Here is a 21,423-nt window from a genome sequence, read left to right on the forward strand (position 1 = left end):
GCGGGGCGGAGCCAAAGGCGGGACGAGGAGCACGACCCCGCCCCCACACAGCAGCCCGGCCCCTCTTCGGCCCCGCCCCATTCCTCTCTGGCGCCTCGCGGCCGGCGCAGGCAGGATCGCGGACCCCAGCCACAGCGGCTCTTGTTTCCGCCGGGCCGCCAGAGCGAAGAACCAGCTTCCGGCAGCCTGTGCCGCGTGTGCTCTTCGGCTTCCGGCCGGTTGTGGGTCTCCGCCGCTGACATGGGGAAAGTGAGGGGCCTGCGGTCCCGGGTGCACAAGGCTGCCGTGAGGCCCACGGGGGAGGCCGCGCCCGGCCCCGCGCCCCCCGCCCGGGAGGCGGCCTCTCTGCAGGCCTCGGCTGGCGGAGTCGGGGGGAAGGTAAGCTGGGGACACCGCGGGCCGTGGGAGTGGGGAAGGGCTGCGGGTGGGGGAAGGGGGCCGCGGGCCGGGGTCGGGGCTCCACACTTTGCGGCCTCGGGGATTCCGGGCCGGCTCCAGCCCCGCGTGCTTTGTGGGCGCCCCCCCCCCGTCGTCCCCGAAGGGTCCCCGCGACCCCGGGACCGCCCTGGGACTCGGCGGAGTTTACTGCGCGGCCTGCGGGCCTTCCTGGTCCGCGAAGTGTCGTGGCCTCCGTGGACCCCGAGGCTCGGCTGCTCAAGTGCGCGACGGCCTGGGAGGCGTTGACTTGCTCCGCGTTTGGAGTTCTGCGAGGGAGGACCAGAAACCTCCCATCCCCCACGTGTAGAAATGCTGCGCGAAAATGGCAAAAATTCCTGTGCATCGTAGCTGTGCTCCGAGGAAAGGAAAGGAAAGGGAATTCCCAAGATTAACGAAAAAAACGAAGCGCAAACTGAAGAGACCCTGTACCCTGTAGCAGCACCCCCCGTCCCCCCATCTTACCTAGCCCTAAGCAACCACTGGTCTTTCTGCCTCTGTTCGGTACGTTTCCTGTGGATGGAGTCGTGGCCTTTGCGTTTGGCTTCTTGGACTTAGCATAGCGTTTTCAGCGCTCATGCAGGTTGTATGATGTGTATCAATGCTTCATTCCTTTTTGTGGTGGGACAGTGTTCCACTGTTTGGTTAGACCATGTTTTGTTTATCCAGGTGCTGACCCTGGAGCTTCCTGGAAGCATTTACTGGTGTTTGTAACCCAGGGTCTGGCACCTGGACAGTGGACAAAATCTTGCTGGCTTGTGGGGACTGTGGCTTTGGATCGGTAATGCTAAAGAGAACAGCCATGTTTGTTGTTAAGCACTTGCTGTGTGCCAGGCACTTTACTTCTTCATAACAGCCCCAACCCTCATTTTGCTGAAGTGAGGAAAAAACTGAGAGTTTAAATAAATTACCAAGGACATTCAGCTGCTGATGGAGGAGCTGATGTTTGAACCCAGGATCTGGCATCAGTGCCCTGGTTTTCATAAAAACTGTATTGGGGTAGAATTCATGTCATAAAATTCACCCATTTAAAGTGTACAATTTAATGGGATTTTGTTTTTAGTATATTCACAGATTTGCACAATCATCACTACAGATTTCAGAACATTTTCATCACCCTAAAAGGAAACCCCATACTTATTATCAGCCATTCAGTCATTCTGGCAACTGTGAATCTGCTTTCTGTATATATATGCTTCTTCTGGATGTTTCATGCAAATGGAATTATATGATATGTGGCCTTTTGTGTCAGGGTTCTTTCACTGGGCATGCTTTTGCAGTTCATCCTTATAGTACTGTTTTTGTAGCATTCGTTTCTTTGTTGTCTTTATTCTTTTTATGGCAGAAAAATACTACATTGTATGGGTATACCAGACCATGTCACATTTTATTTATCCATTCATAAGTTGGATAGTTAGGTTGTTTCAGATTTTTGGCTATCGTGATAATACTGTTGTGTACAAATTTTTCTGCGGATGCATGGAGTGGAATTGCTAGGATGTATGGAACTCTGTTGAACTTTTTGAGGAATTGCCAGATTACTTTCCAAAATCGCTGTGCCATTTTAGAGTCCCACCAGCAATAAATGAGGGTTCCAATTTCTCCACATCCTCACCAACACTTGTTATCGTCTGTCTTTTTGATTATAGCCATCCTGCTGGATGTGAGGTGGTATTTCATTGTTTTGATTTGCATTTCCCTAAGGGCTAATGAATAATGTTGAGGATTTTTTTCATGGGCTTGTTGACTGTATATCTTTGGAGAAATGTCTATTCAAGTCCTTTGCCCATTTAAAAATTATGTTGATTGTCTTTTTGTTGAATTGTCAGAGTTCTTTATATATTCTGGATAGTAAACCCTTATCAGATATATATGGTTTGCAAATGTTTTTTTTCACTTCTATGGGTTGTCTTTTTACTTTCTTGATATTGTCCTTGGAAGCACAAAGTTTTTAATTTTGATGAGGTCCAGTTTATCTTGTTTTCTCTTGTTGTTTGTGCTTTTGGTGTTGTGAAAAGTCAAGGTTTAGTTGAAAAGCTTAGGGGAGCCTGAGCAGAGTTTGGTCATGGAGAGACTTTTTGTCAGTGGATATCCTTTGCTGGTTGACATAGGGCTCATGATGTACATCAGTATTTACATCTTAATTCAAGTGAAAGACGGAATCTTCACTACTGTTTAACTCCATTCCCTCTTATCCCCTTGTTGTGCTGTTATTGTTATGTATACAAGCTGGTATCATTTGCTTTCAACCTAAAAAACTTTATTAGTATTTCTTATAAGGCAGGTCTACTAGCAACAGATTCTCTCAGCTTTGGTTTATCTGGGACTGTCTTTATTTTACCATCATCTTTGAAGGATAGTTTTGCTGGATATAAGATTCTTGGTTGACTATAATCTTTCACCACTTTTATGTTATCCCACTGCCTTCTGGCCTCCATTGTTTCTCATGAGAAGTCAGCTGTTAATCTTATTGGGGTTCCCTTGTATGTGATGAATCATTTTTTGCTGCTTTCAAGATTTTCTCTTTGCCTTTAAACATTTTGACTATGATGTGTCTTGGTGTAGATCTCTGTGCTTGTTCTGTTTGGAGTTTGTTTATCCTACTTGAAGTTCATTGAGTTTGGATGTATAGGTTAGGGTTTTCCATCAACTTTGGCAAGTGTTCAGACATAATTTCTTGGAATACTTTTTCTGCCCTGTTCTGTCTCTCTTCTTCTGGTACTTCCGTTACATGTACGTAGGTTGGCATGCTGAATGGTGCTCCGAGGCTCTGTTTGTTTTTCTCCAAGCCTGTTGTGTAAGGTTATTTCTATTCATTTTTTTCTGTGAAACTCCGTTCTTTTTCCGTCTTTTCTTCATATGGTACAATTTCTGTTGATCTTTTTTCATATTCACTGTTTTTTTTTCCTCTGCCAGCTTAGATTTACTTTTGAATCTCTGTAGTGAAATTCTTCGTTTTTTTTTTTTTTAAAGAGAAGATGTTGGGTAGGAGTTTATTAATTAATTAATTAATATATTTTTGCTGCGTTGGGTCTTCGTTTCTGTGTGAGGGCTTTCTCTAGTTGCGGCAAGCGGGGGCCACTCTTCATCGCGGTGCGCGGGCCTCTCACTATCGTGGCCTCTCTTGTTGCGGAGCACAGGCTCCAGACGCGCAGGCTCAGCAGTTGTCGCTCACGGGCCGGGTTGCTCCACGGCATGTGGGATCCTCCCAGACCAGGGCTCGAACCCGTGTCCCCTGCATTAGCAGTCAGACTCTCAACCACTGCACCACCAGGGAAGCCCCAAATTCTTCATTTTGATTAATGTACTTTTTTACTCCAGAATTTTGTTTACTTATATATATTATAAAAATATATATTATAAAAAACATATATATATTTTGTTATGTTATGCAGTAGGGGTTGAAAATCATTTTTTTCCCCATATAAATATTTTGTTTCCACATAATTCATTGGAGTTCTCCATTAAATTATCTTGGAACTTTTGTCAAAAATCAATTGACCATATATGTGTGGGTCTATTTATGGACTCTAATATGTTCTGTTGATCTGTTTGTATATCCTTATGCCAATGCCACACTGAATTGATTGCTGTAATTTAATTTATTTTTTTCTGTTTTTAAAAAATTGAGATATAGTCGATGTACAATGTTATATAAGTTACAGGGGTACAACGTAGTGATTCACAATTTTTGAAGGTTATATTCCATTTATAGTTACTATAAAACATGGGCTATATTCCCTGTGTTGTGCAGCATATCCTTGTAGCATATTTAAGAATTCTATCTTTGAATGACTTTTGTCTCTTTACTGATGTTCTCTGTTTGATGAGATGTTGTCGTCATACTTCCCTGTAGTTCTTTAGACAGCGTCTCTTTTAGTCCTGAGCATATTTACAGTGGCCGCTATGAGGCTGTTGCCAAGTCCAACACGTGGGCCCCTCAGAAGCAGCTTCTGTTGCCTAGGTCTTGCTTCCCAGTTTCTTTGCACAGGTCCTGCTCTGTTGTTGTTGAAAACCGGATGTCTTAGGCAGTGCCTGGTGGCACTGTGGGGGCTTGATGCTGTTTACCTGGTCGTTTACTTGCTCACTGGCCTGGCTCCGGGCTGCTGTGTGACTCAGGGTCCACTCTCTGCCAGTGCGCGACCTCCCATCTCCCTGCTCCTGTTTTTTCTTGTCTTTATCTTTCAACCTGGCAGCCTGGGTCAGCACAAGCCTCTTACTGGTCAGACTGCTTAAGCCCCCGTGGCCACAGAGATCTTTGCCCTTTACCGCTGGATACATGTGTGTGGCTGGGAGACTGCTGTCATAGTTCAGGGAGCTGAGGTTTTGACCCGCCTTCACAGGGACTAGTGGCTTTGCCATTCTCTCTGGCCACTCCTGAGCCAGTGCAGCCTTGAGCTCACACCACCTCCAGCCTGCCATGGCGCCGCTTCCTGGAAGCTGCCCCCGGGCCAGGGCGGCTTGCTGCCCAGCCAGCGTCTGCTCAGAGGTTGTGCCTAAGCCCCCGTGTTATTGACGCCCCTTCCAAGGCCCCTGTCTTGGAGCTTGGACCTGAATGAGCTGGCCAGGCCTGGGAGGCGGGGTCTGGGTTATTAGCACAGTGTAATGGGCAGTGTGACCTGGAGGATTTTGAAATCTTGATGTGGGATGAGTGGGGGTGGGAAACAGTGAGATTGCTGAGATGGAACAGTGGCTGTGAAACGGGAGGGACAGTAGGAAGGTGGGAGGCTTGGGGGGAAACCTGGTTCCTCTCACAAGGGCTCCTGAGTGTTGAGGGTGTAATTCATAATCATTACTGATCCTGCATCTGGTCTCAGAGGGTCCCGCAACCAGGATCCAGGCCTGGGTGGTGAACTGAGGCTGCAGAAAGGATGTGGCTTGAGAGCTCTGGGGTCTGAGCTGGGGTGGCCTCGGGCTCCTCTCCAGCTCCCGCTCTGGAAAAGCTGGGGTCCGGCCCTCACTGAGGGGTCTCTGAAGCCACAGAGCAGGTCTTAGGTCTCCTCTGTTTCCATTTCAGGAGTGGGCTTTCATGAATGCCAATGTGTTTGCCGGGACCACGATAGACCCCAGCGCCTTGGTGCAGAAGCTGGACGTGGACGCAAGGAGCAGCGCCTCCGTCAGGAGAGGTGAGAGCCAGCAGGATGGACCTTAGGGGCGGGCGCCAGGCCCGCTTCCCCGTGCTCGCAGGCACGGGCCAGAGCAGATTGCAGGTGCGCCTGTACACTTCGAAGAGATTTGTTTTATTAGTGGAAAGTTTTAAGGATGTACTAAGCAGAAGATGGTATAAAGACAGTCCGTGTGCCCATCCTCTGTTTTCAGCACACACAGTACTGGGTTATTTTGAAACAAACAGCATTTCCCTCAAGAATTCTTTAGTAAGTATTTTTAAGAGCTCTTAGAAAAAGAGACATAAACGCGCCTACAAGGCCATTATCACACCTAAACAGATCAGTGGTAAATCCTTATTTCAGATAAACGAAGTAAAAGAATCTCCCATCTTCGTGATAGCCTCAGTGAAAACCAGGTGGGAACGAGGGTGCGTTGCAGCCCCCGCTCCCCTTTTCCTTCACGTGCTTGTCATGTGGGGGGGGGGTCTTTTTCCTACTGCACCTCCCCCACGTGGGGCTTTGTGGTGTTCCCAGCTCCAGCGTCCCGTCTGGGCTGCTCCTGGAGGTGAGGAGCGGCTCTCCTGCCCTGGGTGGCCACACTGCCACCACTTTCTGGAGAGAAGCTTCATGCTGCATATGTGAGCTGCACGTTTACGGATGAGCCATTGAGAATAAAAGCGTCTGTAGCCCTGTGGGGAGCACTCTGGCCTCCGGGGCAGGGCTTCTAGGTTTCTGGCATAATTTTTCTGGGTTTCCATCTACAGTTTGTTATCAGCTGTTGCAGTGGTAAGCTGTAGTTATTTCACAGGTATGGCTTCCATCAAGCATCTCCCAGGAGGTCATGTTGTTTGCATCGTTGCTTTGGATTTTTTTTTATTTCACTGGGGAGCTTATCGGAATCTCCTTGCCCTTCCTTGTATGTTGAAGCCGTAGGGAGGGAAGCCTTCTCCCCTCTCCCCTCCTAGGTTCTTGGCTAGGACCCTGCAAGTTAGACTAACAAAGAGATTAACAAGAGAAAAACAAATTACTACTGTGTGCAGGTCACATCACATGGGAGAAACCTCAGTGATGAGTAGCTCAACGTGGTGGTGAGAACTTGGGCCTCTGTAGCATCTTAGCGAAGAGCAGTGATGCTGTGGGCTTCCGAGGGCAAATCGGGGGGCGGGGGGTGACTACATGGAGGAAGGTTCATGCAGGTGCATGTGGTGCCGGCTCTGGTGTCCTCATGGCCATGAGACTTCCTCGGAAGAGGGGATGCATGGCAGTCCTCAATTCAGAATTTTCTGTTTTTAGTGAGATAGGGAAGTTCTGAATGGCTTCTTTCTGCACCTGCTGATTCTGTTTGCCTCCAGCCCAAAGTAATCCTGACATCCAAAGTGCTGTGTTTGCGGGCACCGTATTCTCGGCCCTCAGACTCTCCTGGTGTTTCTTGGGATGGATTCCGCAGAGCACGTCGCAGCTCTGGCTGCGTGACCTGCCTGAGTGCTTTCCCGTGGTGGGTGCCGCAGGGACTTGCCTTCGTTTGGGCGGGCAGGGTGTGCCTGGGGGTGCCGGAGCCATGGCCACTCAGGTCCCTTTGGTGACCCACATGATCAAACAACTTTCTGTGTGTTCATTGGTCCTCTTACGGTTTGTGTACCGGGCAGTTTTGATGGCTTTTCTGGCCAGCACCAGCATCCCTGGGGTCCCATCCCAGACCTGCGGAACCTTGTTTCCACACCCCCTCCAGGGGTCTCCGATGCTGCCAGGTTCAGGACACTGGCCCAGGGCCTAGTGGGTCCTGCCTCGTGGCTGTAGGAGCATAGGAACCCCCATCTCCTCTCGGTCCCGAGCTGTGATGGGCTGTCATCCAGATCTCCTGATCAGCCCTTGCGGTCCTGATTTGCGGGACTGTCTCAGCGGGCGGCAGGCAGAACTCAGTTACCCCTGAGCCTTCGTACTCAATCTGAGGGGTTTTACAAAATTCCAGGCTGCCTCCGACAGCATTGGCTGCCCGGAGAGCACGGCCAACCAGAACGAGCAGATGTCACTTCCCAGCAGAGGGGGCACTGAAAATCTGGGTGGTGTGGCCTGAAAACCACAGGGTGTGGAGGGGGGACAGGGAGAGGAGGAAGGAAGAAGGGTTTATTTTCTTTTCTGAGGCGGCCTGTGGGCTGTGACCGTGCAGGAGAAAGAGCAGCTGAGAAAAAGGCTCGTCCCGCTCACAGGCCCTAGAGGCCAGGGCGCGGCGCTCAGGGCCCCGCGGGAAAGCAGCAGGGTGGCCAGGAGAGAGAAGATGGGGACTGGCCAGCCCCCAGGAAGCAGTCTCTCTCCTCTCCAGCCAGAAAGGTGTTTTGTTTTGTTTTTATTAAGGATGTCGGAGTGTCATAATATACAGAAAATTAAAGAGAATTTACAGAAGGAGAGGGCCCGGGCTCTGGAGCGCAGAGCGCTGGCTGCTGGGAGCTCTGCGGCCTTGCGGCTGGCAGAGCTGTGAGAGCCTCAGGTCCCGGGGGGCTGGAGGGAGTGGGTGCGGCCCAGCGCTGGTGGCGGCTGTGGGGCATGCGCTCCGGAGCCTCGCAGCTGGGGGCTCAGGCGCGGCCCCTGCCTCGCTGGCCCTCGGCTGCTCCCCTGTAACCCGGCGATGCTGGTCCTTGCGTCTTCGGTGCCGCCTGCTCTGGGGCTCAGATGAGTCAGGAAACGTGGAAAGTGGGGAACGGCACCTGGGCCTGGCTTCCGTAAGTGCCCGGTGATGCTGGAGGAGCAATCGGCCACGGGTCCCGTTGAGCGAGGCCCTCTGCTGGCTGAGGTGCCCTGGCTCCCGGTGGCAGGTGTCTTTCACCAATACCCACGCCTCCCTCTCCAGCTGCTCTTGTGTTTTGGGGTTCCTCAGACCTGCCTCCTGGGCAGTGCCCTGGATCTCTTGGGCTATGGGCCTCGTGGCTCCCCTGGGTTTGAGCTGGGACCGGTGGCCAGAGGCAGGTCATGTGGAAAGTGGCATCCGGTGACTCAGCTCTGCTCAGTGACCTGCTGGGCTGTGGCGGCGAGGGCGCGTGTCTGCCTGGATGAGCACGTCCTTGCCCTGGGCTGAGGCGCAAATAGCACTGCTCCCCGCGTCCCTGGCCACTGTGCCCGTGTGGTCCATGTGGTCCCAGAGGAGCCCGGTTGTGGGTCCCCCCCGCTCCCCGCCCCGGGGTGGACACATGTCTGCTGGACTCCCCTCCCAGTGCAGACCTGCACTCACACCCTCCCCTGCAGCCTGGACGCAGTGGGGCCTGGTCAACCCTGGTGGGGGCAGGGCTTGCTGGCGGCATCTCTTTAGCTTCCATGGGGAGCCTCTGGGAGGCCTGCTGGCCTAGGAGCCAGGTCTGCCCCCCAGTTTTCCTTCTGATTCCAGGCAGGGGCTCTGAGCTTCCTGTGGGGGGACCACTGGGCTCTGCAGTGATGGGCCTCCCCGCCCCCGACCAGCAGCAGAACTCAGCTTCGCCCTGAGGGTCAGGCCCGCGGCCCACGGATCTGCACCTGCACGGGAGCGGCCTCAGCTCCTCCGCATCCGGACTGGAGGGCGGGTGGAGGTTGGGGCCGCCCCCGGGCTCCAGCATCCTGCCCCCGCACAGGGCACCACCCTCCAGTTCTATGTTCTTTGTGCTGTGGTGCTGCGGGAAACAAGCCCACTCCGTGCTCAGGTAAAGCACCTGCGCTGTTGCCAGTCCTCTGCCTGTACCCTGGGCTGGGCAGTCCTGGCCCCTGAACTCAGACGGGGACGTGAGTGGTTGGAGGACGGGCTTGGTTAGGGACACGGGAGCAGAAGGACAGGAGGGAGGAGGTGGCGGTGGCAGCACGTCTGCAGGGGCTCTGGGTGGAAGAGGTTGGGGAAGTGACCGTGGTGAGTGGACGAGCAGGCCTCGAGGCCCCAGTGGAGGGACTTGGCCTTGGGGTCACCTGCCTTCATGTCCCGTGGGCTGTGCTGCTGAGACGCCCCCTTCCCCCACCCAGGCAGAGAGCTCTGCCCTGACCTTCCCTTTCCCTGCGGCCTGAGCTCCCCGCCGCTGGCAGACCGCTGCGGTTTCCTCCGGAACTCGGTTTCCTCCAAGGCAGGTGCTCAGCAGAGGGCAGCAGAGCTGCGTCTCGTCTTCAGGCTGAGCCCAGACCTGGAGCGGGTCCTGCCTGGAGGAGGAGAGGAGGCTTGGGAGGGCTGACCTTGGGGCGCAGACGGACCCGAGCGCTTCCCGGAGGCTGTCTTTAGGGACTTCTGATGCAGCTCCCCATTGAGGGACTTGCCCCGCCTTTCAAGTCAGGTCTGTGACCCCAGGGCTGTGATGCCAGGGCTGTGATGCCAGGGCTGTGATGCCAGGGCTTTGACAGAATAATCCACTTAGAGCTTTACTAAGCTTTACTCATCTCCACCCGGCCCGAGTGTAACAGGAACAGGAAGGGTCAGAGTCTGGAGGGAACTGCTGCTCCGTGGAGACCCACTTTGGCCAGCGGTGGTTCACTCTCCCCTTGGCCTCCCTGGCCTCTTGAGGCCACTGAGGAGATTCCTGGAGGTCTCCGGTGGGCAGCGGCATTTGCGGGTCTGGGAGCTGGAGGGTGCCTTCCTGGTCTTGGCCGTGGTGCGTGGTGCCCGCCGTCCTCTGTGGCCTCAGGCTCTGAGCACCCCGTGTGCTGCCCGGGCGCTTGCCTCCTGGCCGTGGGGGGAGGCCCTGGGAGGGGTGCCCACTGTCTCCAGGGCTACCTTGACTAGCGGGGCCTGAGCTCTGTGTGCTCGACCAGAGGATGGCAGGCATGGGCCCCTGGTCTGGGCCTGCTGGCAGCTGGGGGACAGGAGGGGCCCTGCTGCTGGGCTCTTCTCACCTCGCTCTGCCTGCGTTGCGCCCGTTCTTTTGGACACACGGAAGCAGGGAAGGGCACGGAGGAGCCTGCCTGCAGGGTTTGGAGAGGGAAGGGTTGGGGCCCTCGAGCCGGCTCCTCCTCCTTGCAGGACGGGGTGTTTCTCAGCGCCTTCTTCCCAGCTCTGGACGGGCTCTCGGCTGGTGGGAAGTGCAGGGGATTTGGCCGCAGCGTGGCCTTGTGAGGAGGCGTGAGTAGATGGGCCCAAGGTGCCGAGGAGCTGGGTGCACAGGGACCCCAGTGTCCCGCAGCGCACCCTGCACCCCAGTCCTTGTGCTGTTTTGTTGCAGGGCCCAGCAGGAAGGGCAGGTCAGAATCGCGGGGGTAGAGGTGGACGGACACTCGGCTTATGGCACACAGCACCGGACACAGGTAGTCAGAGAGGAGAGGTGCCGGACCACTGCCGGAGTCTTCGGGCAGGAGGTGGCGTCTTGGCCGGCAGCAGGTCCCCGGCGGCTGAGCGGGAGGGCCTCAGGCAGCGTCTCTGGAGCAGCTCTCGGCAGCGTGGAGTCGGTTCCAGTCGCTGGGCTCGGGGGTCTCTCTAAGGAACAGCGTTTGTCCCGGGAAGGGGGCCTGGGCTTTATCGGTTGTTTCTTCTGTCTCAGTGACTTCCGCACCCCGTCAAGCTCCTCATCTAGGCTAACGCTCTCAGCTCATCACTAACACGCTTGCGGTCCTGCAGCAGACGTTTCAAAACAGCTGCCGCGGAGGTTCTTGTTGGCCACCATGGCTCCATTTTGAACCACCTAACGTGTCTTCACAGCTCACGTGTGGGATGAGTAGGAATTATAGCACAGAAGAAATCGCATGATAACACTCGCCCTCCGCCCGCTGCCCCACTGCCCTGCGCTGGGCTGAGCAGTGACAGCCCCGTGCCCGTCCCACCAGTGCCGGTGCAGGGGTGGCTGAACTCCTGCGTCGGGGGAGGCCAGGTGGGCTTAGGAGGTGTCTTTGCGGGCAAAAGCGAAGTCCGTGTAGTGGGGTGAACGTTTGCTAAGTGCCCATGCCCGCCGGGATATTGGGCTCAGGGTGGGCAATGGGAGTGGCCCAGCAGCCTCCTGTGTCCCCTGCCAGTGGCTGGAGCATCCCTACGGACAAGGGGTCTCCCTGCCCAGCCCCAGGACCTCTCTCGGTGCTTCCCTCTCAGAGCCTCAGCCTGGACCTCTGCTCCCAGCGTTACCATCCCCCCTCTGTGTGGCACCCCGGTGGCCCGGCTGTAGAGTCGGGTGTGGTCCTCCTCCCGCTGACAGGTGGGACCTTGGGCCCTCAGTCCCACAGAGCAGCTGCCTGGCCCGCCCTGGTGTTCCCCCTTCATTCTTCTGAGGGCAGACACGGGTGGACACTGACGCACCTGAGTCTACCCTGGGCACTGGCCAGTGACAGCATGACAGGTGGGGCCTGTACCCTGCTGTGGCTCACACTGACCCTTGGAGCTGTGACATGATAGGTGTGTTGTGTATCCCTGCCCCAGCTGTGCTGTGCTGCTGGCGTTCGGGTCATGGGTGCAGGAGGCCTCAGGTGGGCCGAGGCCCCAGATCTTGGTCTGGGCCAGGGTCCAGACCCTGGGAGCGCTTGCTTGCGGCGCTGGCAGGGCAGGCGCTCTACTGGCCTGTGCTCCGCGATAGCTCTGGGCTCCTGTCCGAGCTCCTGGCTCCACGGCAGCTGAGCCAGCGCCTGGGTGGATGCCGAGTCGTCCACACTGAATGGCCACGGGGCCCCTCCTTGCAGTGCAGCGCACCCCTGGCAGAGACTTGAAAATTAGGGACCAGCCTCCTGCTAAAATTACTTTTGTAAAAAACATTTCATAGTTGAAAAGGCAGGATGTGCACATTGTAGAAAAGAGAGAAGTGACAATACAAGTAAAAGCTGTTCCTGTGTCCCCACATGGACTGTGTGTCTGTGACCCATCCCGGCGCGCAGATGCTCCCTGACCTGGGTGGGGCTGATGCCACCCGGGAAGGGGCCACAGGCTGCTCTTTGTCTAGACGGGGACCCTCATGTGGGCAGCTCAGTGAAGCTGGGGCCCCGCTGGGGGGATGTTGGCCTGGTATTAGCCCTGGTTGTCTCTCACGAGGTGCATGGAGTGCCTCTGTCCTGTGCTCCACACACTGACCAGGACACCCTCCTGGCCACAAGGAGGGACAAGTGCTCCCCTCCGAGCCACCTGCATGGGGGTGGCGATTTCTGGAATTGTGTTCTCAGGTCAGTGAAGCCAGTCCTGGTCACCGGCAGGTGCTCCTCCTCTGTTACCGGGTGGGGTGGCCTGAGCACCTTCTCTGTCCTCGCCTCTCCAGCCATTCCAGAACCTTCCTCTGAGGGGGGACACTGTGGTCTTTGGCCTGTCCAGGGCTGAGTCCGAGGGGGCTTGGTGCTGGGATGGAGAGAAGTGGTACACAGGCTTCAGGAGGGAGCAGACGGGACAGGCTCGACGTGGTACCGCTGCCTTCTTGGTGCTGGCCGGTGTCCCCCTGAGTGTCCCCCATCCAGCGTGGATGGCCCGTTCTCACGGGGTGTGTCTGTAACTGAGCGGGACCCCTTGGGGCCTTCGTGGGGGGGGGCAGACCCCTTGCGCACAGCCTCTGCTGTAGCTCCTTTCTGAAGTGCCCAGATAATAGTATCTTGAGCATATTTCCTGAGTTTTTCAGGTGCTAAAAACCACCACTAAGTGGAAGAAATTAACCACTTGATGATCCTGAGCGCGTAGCCCCCAGCCCTTCTGGTGCCTGATGTTAACCACCCTGTTACCTCACCATCAATCGGTTAGAGAACTGTGCACCAGCTGATCACATTCCCTGCCACCTGCCTCCGTCCCCTGGCCTTTAAAAATGCTTTGCTGAAGGCTTTCGGGCAGTTTGGGGTTTTTTGAGCACAAACCCCCCGTCTCCTTGCTTGGCCCTGCAACAAACTTTTCTCTGCTCCAGGCTCTGATGTTTCCGTTGTTTGGCCTCGCTGTGTGTCGTGCACTTGCACTTGGTGCTTGGCAGCAGGTCCGCAGGCGGGACCCTGTCACAGGGCTGTGGCTCAGACACCTGGGGCACCTACATGTGGCTGCTGTCCCAGAGTCGGAGGATGGGCGCTGGCCCGTCTAGGATTGGCTTGAAGCACCAGGGTCGGCTGGATGCCGTCAGGGACACTCAAGGGTCCTTCGCAGGGCCCTCTCTCCTGTGAGTTTGAAAACTTCCATTAAAGCCGCTATGGAGCCAGGCCCTCTTCCTTTGGCTGGACATACATGTCCGTCTACAGCCCTGGAGACGTCCAGAGACACGACAGAGCACCGCCCCGGGCAGCCGTGCCGCCCTCACTCAGCCCCGACTGCAGCTCTGGGGACGTGGCGGCCCTGCCCAGATACCGCCTTCTTCTTAAGGCTGGCCCACCTGGCCCGCTGGCCCCTCACTGTCCCATTGAAGGGCTTTGCCAGCCCTTGGGGGTTGGGCTTGTTGGGCTTTTGGAGCCTCCAGATGCCCTCGGGGTCCCTGGTGGGATGCTGAGGTGAGCAGACCTGAGGCGCCCTGGCCCCGCAGTGCCTGTTCCCTCCCGTGCCCCTGGGGGCAGCGTCTGTTGGCCGCCCTGGGCCGGAGGCTCCCCCGTCCTCGGGCTTGCAGCCTCTGCGGGACTGAAGCTTCCCCAATCCCCTGGGCCTCACAGGGTCGGCGTGCCGGGCCCCATTTCCTGGGCTGCTGGGCAGGGGTCCTGGGTGGCGCGGGGAGGGTCCCGCCTGCGTGCCAGCCTGCCCCTTGTTCACATGCCGCATGCGCTTACGGTTCTGTCAGTCTCTGCGGGTCGTAGACTCTTTTTTCTTTTGAAATTATTTCAGCATCAGAAGTAAGGCAGAGAAGGCTTCTCCCTGGACCTTTGAGGGTGGGTCCGAGGCTCCCGTGGGAGGCGCCTCTGCTGTCTCCTGCCGCTGCTGCCCTTGCTCAGGCTCCCGCCCCAGACGTGCCGCCCTCACCCCAATGGCGGTTGGGCCCCGCGCCGGCCCGGGGACATCCCCTCCCTCACCCACAGCCCCACGGCGCTGATGCCTGCGGGGTGCCTGCCATGCAGCCCCTCCCTCCCGTCACCCTCCTGCACACCCGCCGGCATCCCGAGCAGCCCGCCGACCTGGCCCCGGGTGACTGGCGGCCCTGCGCCTCCCCTTCCTGCTGGGCTGGGAGGTCGGGGTGAGTGGGGAGGAAAGCAGGCCAGCTCCAGGCACGGCCGCAGCGTGTGGGATCTGACCCTTGGGAAAGGGATTATTAGATCCCCGTGGGAGTCACGGGGTACGGGCGTTTACAGGGGATCCTGAGCTGACGAGTCCAGCTGACCAGGAGCGCCACCCTGGTGGAGCTGTCTCTGCGCTGCTTCTCCTTAGACGCCGTGGGTGTGTTGTACCAGCTCGGGAACCTGCGGGACAGTCGGATCCTGAACAGAATGCGCCCCGGGTGGAACGTGGCCTGGGCTTAAGCCGCGTTAACCTCTGGAGAAACCAGCTAAGGCCCAGTGAGCGGGGCAGTCTGGAGTCGCTCTGCCTGGTGTGCTGCGGCCCTGCCTGGGGGGCCTGGTGTCCCGCAGCCGGGGCCAGGCGCGATGGTCGGGCACCCTGAATAGCTACACCTGTGTGCACACCTTGGGCTCCTGGCTTTGTCCTGCTCACCCCGTGTTCTCTGTCCACAGGTGCCAAGGCCAAGGCTGTTTTGCCCAAGAAGGAGAAGCTGAAGCTGAGGCGCGAGAGGTGGCTGCAGAGTAAGCTCCCCTTGTCCCTGGTGGGGCCTTGTCCCTGGTGGGGCTTTATCCCTGGTGGAGCCTTGTCCCTGGTGGGGCCCTGTCCCTGGTGGGGCCTTGTCCCGGGCTGGCTCGGAGCCCACTTTGGGTGGTCTGGGGCCCTGGAGGAGGGGGCCTGCGATGTGGCAAGCAGGCGGCCCCGCGGGGAAGGGGCTGGCCCTGTCACCCGTGCAAGGGTCCGCAAGGCCTTGCCTCAACCCCGACCTCCCCCACCGGGAACGTCGCAGGAAGCTGCTTCTCCCGTGGAAAGCATCGCAAAGGGAGTGCGCGTGGGTTGACCCCCCTTGGGTGTTTTATGATACCTACGAAATTTCCCACTTTCTGGGTCTGCGTGTGTCCCTCCAGGCCCTCCTCCGGGTGTGTGACAGTACGGGGTCCCTAGCATAGGCGGCTCTTCACCCACCTGGTGGGGTCGGGGACCCCGGGCCTCCGCTCTGCGGGGGGTGGTGGCTCCCTCCTTTCTGAGCACCTGTCTGTGGGGTGGATTTCTTCTTATTAATTTTGCTTGGAAAAGATACTTACATTTCATGATGCTGAATATCTGCTGATTTTTTTCTAAAGATTTTCTTGTGAAGAGTGTTTTGAAATTTTTTTCTTACAGTTGTCTTTTTAGTGTTTTGCTGACTTTTAAAATTTATTTGAAATGGTTTTTTCTTTATGTTCTCACTCAGTTAGAACATGATCTGCGTTATTTTTTCCTTGAAGGTTTTAAAGAAACTGTATGCTTTTAATTTTTTAGAGAAATTTATCAGTTTCTTCCACAATTGTTAATTTTAAGTTTTCTTTCACTTTGTGGATGTTTCTTAAGGAAATGATTCATTCATCCATCTTCTTTTTCACAGTCCCTAGCATGGAGTTGTGCAAAATATTCTTTGTAAAATGGATTTGGAAAAGTTAATAGGCCAGGAGCACTGGGGCCCTGAACGTTCCTGGGCTACAATTTTTTGATGACGTTTAAGTTTTCTTCCATGACGGTTGGTCTTTTTTTAACTACTTGAGTTAATCTTGGTCACTCATTTTCCTATAAAAACATCTAATCTAATCAGATTTCAACATTTATTAGCAGAGTTGTTGGCTTCTCATTATTTAATATCCTGTTATCATTCTTTATTTGTATCCTCTTCTCTAATTTCTGGTTAATTTTGTCTCTTCCATGCCAAGAATTCTTGTATTTAGTTGTCACTTCTACTCTTCTTTTTTTTCCAAATTGTTAGTTTCTGTTTTTTTAGTACCCCATTCTTGGTTTCTTTAGGTTTGTTTTAGTGACGTATTTATTTTTGTATGTTTTGTTTAGGAATGAAAGGCTGTATGTCAGCCTCTGAATATAGCTTTAGCTGCGTCTCCGAAGTTGATTTTACTTAGTATTTTATTATGAAAAGCTTTGTACGGAAAAGTAGGAAGAATTTTACAGTGGTGGCCTTATGCCCACCATCCACATTTTACAGTGAGCACCTCACTTCTTTATCACATGCCTGTTCATCTGTCCATCCCATCTGTCTGTCCAAACACCAACCCATGTTTTAGCTACGTGTTCCAAAGTAAATTACAGACTTCAGCACACTTTCTCCCAAATAATTCCGCTGGAGTTCAATATTTGTTTATGGTTCTTTTTAGTTTTTATTTTGAGGTAAAATTTACATGCAGTGAAATGCAAATCTTAAGTGTGCTGTTCAGTGATTTATGACAAATGCCTACACCTGTACAACCAGAATCCCTTTCAAGGTGCAGACCATCACCATCACCCAGAAGTGCCCCGTGCCCCTTCGCAGTCCCGACTCCCCCAGAGGTAGCCACCATCTGGTCTTTTTCAGGTCAGAGTTTAGGTTTTACTGCTCTAGATATCGTATTAAAGGAGTCATGTAGGATGTGCTCTTTTTGTGTCTGGGTTCTTCTGCTCAGCTTGGCATTGGGCTCATCCGTGCTTCGTGTAGCCGTAGTCTGCACCCTTCTGTTGCTGAGAAGTGTTTCTTTATGTGGACGTACCGTTTGGTGTCCACTTTCCTATGGATGGACACCTGGTCTGTTTTCTCTTTTTAGCGGCTGTGTATAAGGCTGCTATGCACATTCTCTACAAGTCTTTTTGTGGACATATGTTTTCATTTCTCTGGGGTAAATACTTGGAATGGAATGCTGGGTCATAGGGCAGGTGTATGTTTAGTTTTATAAGCAACTGCCAGACGTTTCTCTACTGTGGTTGTACGTTTACGCCCCGCCCCCAGCAACGTGGGAGAGTTGTGGTTGCTCCACGGCTGTGCCGGCACGTCTGTCCCTGCAGTCCTAGCTGCTGAGCGTGAGGTGCCCGTTGTCATGGTGAATGGGCGTTTTCACGTGCTGCTGCCCATTGGGGCGCCCTCTGAGGCCCAGGGTCTGTTTCATGAGGCTCTTGCTGGGCTCTTTATTATTGAGCTCAAGGAGTTCCTCTGTCCTGGAGACCAGTCTTGTCAGGTGTGTTTCGCAAATAATTTTCTCACAGACTGTGACTTGCCTATTTAATTTCTTAACAGGTTTTTTTTTTTTTTTTTTAATTTTTTATGAACAGAAGTTTAATTTTGAGGAGGCTGATTTGTCTTTTTTCCTTACGGGGTTAGTGTGCGTGTGTGTCTTGTTTAAAAAAATGGCCCAGTCCCAAGTCAGGCGGATAAATCCCACTCTTCTAAAAACTTTACGGTTTTGGCTTTTTCGTTTAGGTTTGTAATCCATCTTGAATTAATGTTTGTCTATGGTGTGAAGTCCTGGTTCAGGTTTTTCTTCTTTTTTTTTTTTTCCAGTTCCAGCACAATTTGTTGTAAAGACTTTTCTTTCCTCATCAGTTGTCTTTGTGTCTTTGTGAAAAGTCAGATAGCCTCTCAGTACCAGGCTGTCTCAATTGCTGCAGCTGTGAAGCAGGTCTTGGGGTCAGATAAGGGAAGTCCCGTGTCCCAGGTCGTCTGTTTCAAGACTGCTTGGGATGGTCCAGGTTCATAGCATTTCCATATGAATTTTATCACAGGCTTGTCAATTTCTTGAACGTCACCACCACCAACAGAACCTATTACAGCAATGACAGGGGCTGCTTTGAGTCTGTAGATCAGTTCAGGAGAATTTTGCCGTTTTAACAATATTGGGTCTTCATCCATGAACGTGGTATCTCTCCCCTTTTATTTACATTTTCCTTAATTTCTGTCATCAGTGTTATGTGGTTTTCAGAGTAGAAGTCTTAGATTTTTTTTTTTTGCATAAGCTTATTGCTGTTTTACAGTTTTACAAGCTGTTATAAATAAAATTCACAAAAGCTTCATTTTCCAGTTTTCTGCTATTTATTATATTATTATTAATTATTTATTTATGAATCATTATTAATTTTGTATCCTCTGGTCTTGCTCAAATTGTGTTAGTTCTGGTAGTTATCCTGTGGATTCCTTAGAATTTTCTGCATAAATGATCATGCTACTAAAATAGAGACAGTTTTACCACTTTTCTTTCCAAACTCTGTTTTATGTCGTCTTCTCATCCTACTGCAGTGGCTGGAACCTTTGCGGTGTTACTAGAAGGGGTAAGAATTGGTCCCAGTCTCCACGGGCTGAGGACTGGGCCATGGTCACTGTCCCATGAGCCTGCTTTGCTCAGGGTCAGTAACCCCAGGCCGTGATGGTGCATAAAGCTAGTGATCCTCACGCGAGCTCTGTTTCAGGCCCTGTTTATAAGGAACTTCCCTTCAGTTGCTTACAGGTTAGCAAATGTGGGCAAGGAAGCAAGGAGAGAATGACCAGGATGGATGGGCCTGCAGGGATCTGGTGCCTCTGCCCTCCTGGGCACCACATAGAAACACAGGTTTCAGCCCATAAAAATTTCCCACGTTCAGCATCCCACACGCCAGTGAAATTGTCTTATTTGTAGTGTTCAGTTCTTGCACAGGTAATTTTTAGGAGTAGCGGGAGGGAGGGACCACCCCCGCTTTACCCAGGATGGCTGGTCGCAAAGCCTGCTGTTCGAGTTCCCACCCCCCTGACGCCTCCTTGTCGGAATTTCCCTCGTTTTCATAATTTGCTCCAATATCCAGTAGGCCAGCTCTCCTGTTTCTTGTTCTTTTTCAAAAATGTTTTGGCTATTCTTACACATTTAGTGTTTTTAAAAAATAAGGTTTGGAATTAGATCCCAGGTTCAGTTACAGGCCCTGTTGGAGTTGGAGCTGCGTCAGACTTGAGGCCGGTGTGGGAGCCACGCGCGGAGCCGCCTGGCCAGGTTGGCGGGGGCCTCCGCCATCCCTTCCGTGGCCTGCTTCATCAGAGAGTCTGTCTGATGTACACAAGATGCGGAATTTCTGGTAGATAATCTCTCTCAAATTAAGGAAGTTCCTTCTGTTCTTGGTTTCATTGTAATCTTTATCCTGAGCGGACAGTGAATTCTGTCAGAGTCTTTGGGCACTTCTTGTGGTGACTGTAGTATTTCCCTTTGAAGCAGCAACTGCAGTGACCACCTGGCACGTGTCCCTGTGTTGTGCTGTCCTTGCATGCTTCGATGCGTCCTAGGTGGGCCCCACGCGTCTTTAACCTAAAATGCTCTGGCTTTGATTTGCTGGCATTCACCTCCATTCTCCTATGAGCTGGGCCTGCTTTGAACCCCCCCCGAACCCCTGCTTCTGCCTCAGCCCTCCTGGGAGCCAGGGCTCTCTGGGCAGGGTCACCCGGCTTGATGAGGTACTGAGTAGATTGTCTATCCTGTCAGCATGGAGAGTACTGACTTGTCACCCTATACATCCTGACATCCCTGGCATGGAGGGGTGGCCCAGGGCCCAGGGCAGGAGGACCCGGGAGGACGGGCGGTCTTCGTCCCCAGAGCTCAGCTCTTTGGGGTGAGTTGAGGGTCCCCTGTACTTTCCCAGTCTGGATGCAACTGGGGTGGGTGTGTCCCTGACTTGGCTTGTCCGGGTGGGCCTTTCCGAGCTTCTCTGGGCAGCGTGGGCCTTCGAGGCTGGACTGCGAGCTTGGGGACGAGCTGCTGCTGCCAGGCCTCCCAAGCAGCTTCTGTTTCCAGAAAGTGTTCTCTTTTGGAAATGCCTGTTAAGGGTCACCACACCTCCCTCACTTCTCACATACACCTCCTGGGGCTTGGGTGGACCGGGCCAAGCCGAGTGCACGCACGTTCTTTGTACTGATAATCGGTGGGCCGTCCTGAGGGTCCTCACTCGTGGGCCCCCGTCCAGGTCCCTGTCCTCCTGACCTGCCCCATGCCTGGTGTCATCACCGCCCTTCTGGGTGCCGTGCCCACCGCCATCGCCTCCTGCACCTGCCCCGAGGGGTGGCCGGGCGGCCACAGTGCCTGAAGGGCCGGTTGCAGACTCACAGCCCCTCAGGAGGGAGACGCCCCGCGTCAGGCCCGCCTGGGCCGCTGGCTCACGCTTCTCTGCTGGCATCTCCAGGCCTCTGTCGGCTGGGCTGTGAGTCTGTCGGCTGCTTGTCAGGAAGGTGCTCTCAGTTCCCTTTTTAGATGTGATTCAGAGTCTGCAGCCTGGTTATTTATAGCCCAAGAAACCTCGTGCAGTTGGGAGGCAGGAGAGCCTCTCAGGCTCCAGTCTGATTGTCCCAAATCTATCACATCAGAGCCTCATTTCCAAGCTCTTTAGTAGCAGAGCCTTTTTTTTTTTTTAAGGAATCTAATGCAGAACAATCAACAAATCAATTGTCACAGATTCAGGCAGTTTCCCTGGAGCAAGGTCTGCACACGAGCTAGTGAGCTGGCGTTTTCCACGAGCCACACTGTGGAAATAATGCATTTGAGTACGTGTTTTATTAGCATTTTTTTTTTTTTTTTTGTGGTGCGCGGACCTCTCACTGCTGTGGCCTCTCCCGTCACGGAGCACAGGCTCCGGACGCGCAGGCTCAGCGGCCATGGCTCACGGGCCCAGCCGCTCCGCGGCATGTGGGATCTTCCCGGACCCGGGCACGAACCCGCGTCTCCTGCATCGGCAGGCGGACTCTCAACCACTGCGCCACCAGGGAAGCCCCAAATGAAAGCTTTGTTTTTGTTTTTTTATTAGCAATTTTGAAATACGTGTATTTTAAAATGAAAGTCAGATCCTGAGGCCACGTCCCTGTCTAGGCCCTGCCGAACCCCTTCTCTGTAGAGGCCACAGCCCTGCCGGCCGGCACAGCCTCACCCCGGCGGCTCGTCCGTGCTCTGCCCTCTGCTTGGCACCCTGGACCCCCGGGCCCCACCGTCCCCTCCCCAGGGTCCGTCCCAGTGCCCATACCCCTCTTCCCAGGCCCCCCCA

General features: G+C 54.1%; 1 protein-coding gene across 2 annotated transcripts in view; it reads left to right on the forward strand.

Annotated features, from left to right (window-relative positions):
* Window positions 1-201: 201 nt before the first annotated feature.
* The window catches only part of SLX9 (SLX9 ribosome biogenesis factor), a 28,074-nt gene continuing 6,852 nt past the window's right edge, over window positions 202-21,423 (forward strand). For both annotated transcript variants that reach the window (XM_079705394.1, XM_079705395.1), the window contains exons 1-3: window positions 202-378; window positions 5,453-5,561; window positions 15,066-15,134. In XM_079705394.1, coding sequence (XP_079561520.1) covers window positions 241-378; window positions 5,453-5,561; window positions 15,066-15,134 — 316 coding nt within the window. In that variant the 5' untranslated portion in view covers window positions 202-240. The remainder of the gene's footprint in view (window positions 379-5,452; window positions 5,562-15,065; window positions 15,135-21,423) is intronic.

Source organism: Hyperoodon ampullatus, assembly GCF_949752795.1.
Source record: "Hyperoodon ampullatus genome assembly, chromosome: 5".
NCBI lineage: Eukaryota > Metazoa > Chordata > Mammalia > Artiodactyla > Ziphiidae > Hyperoodon > Hyperoodon ampullatus.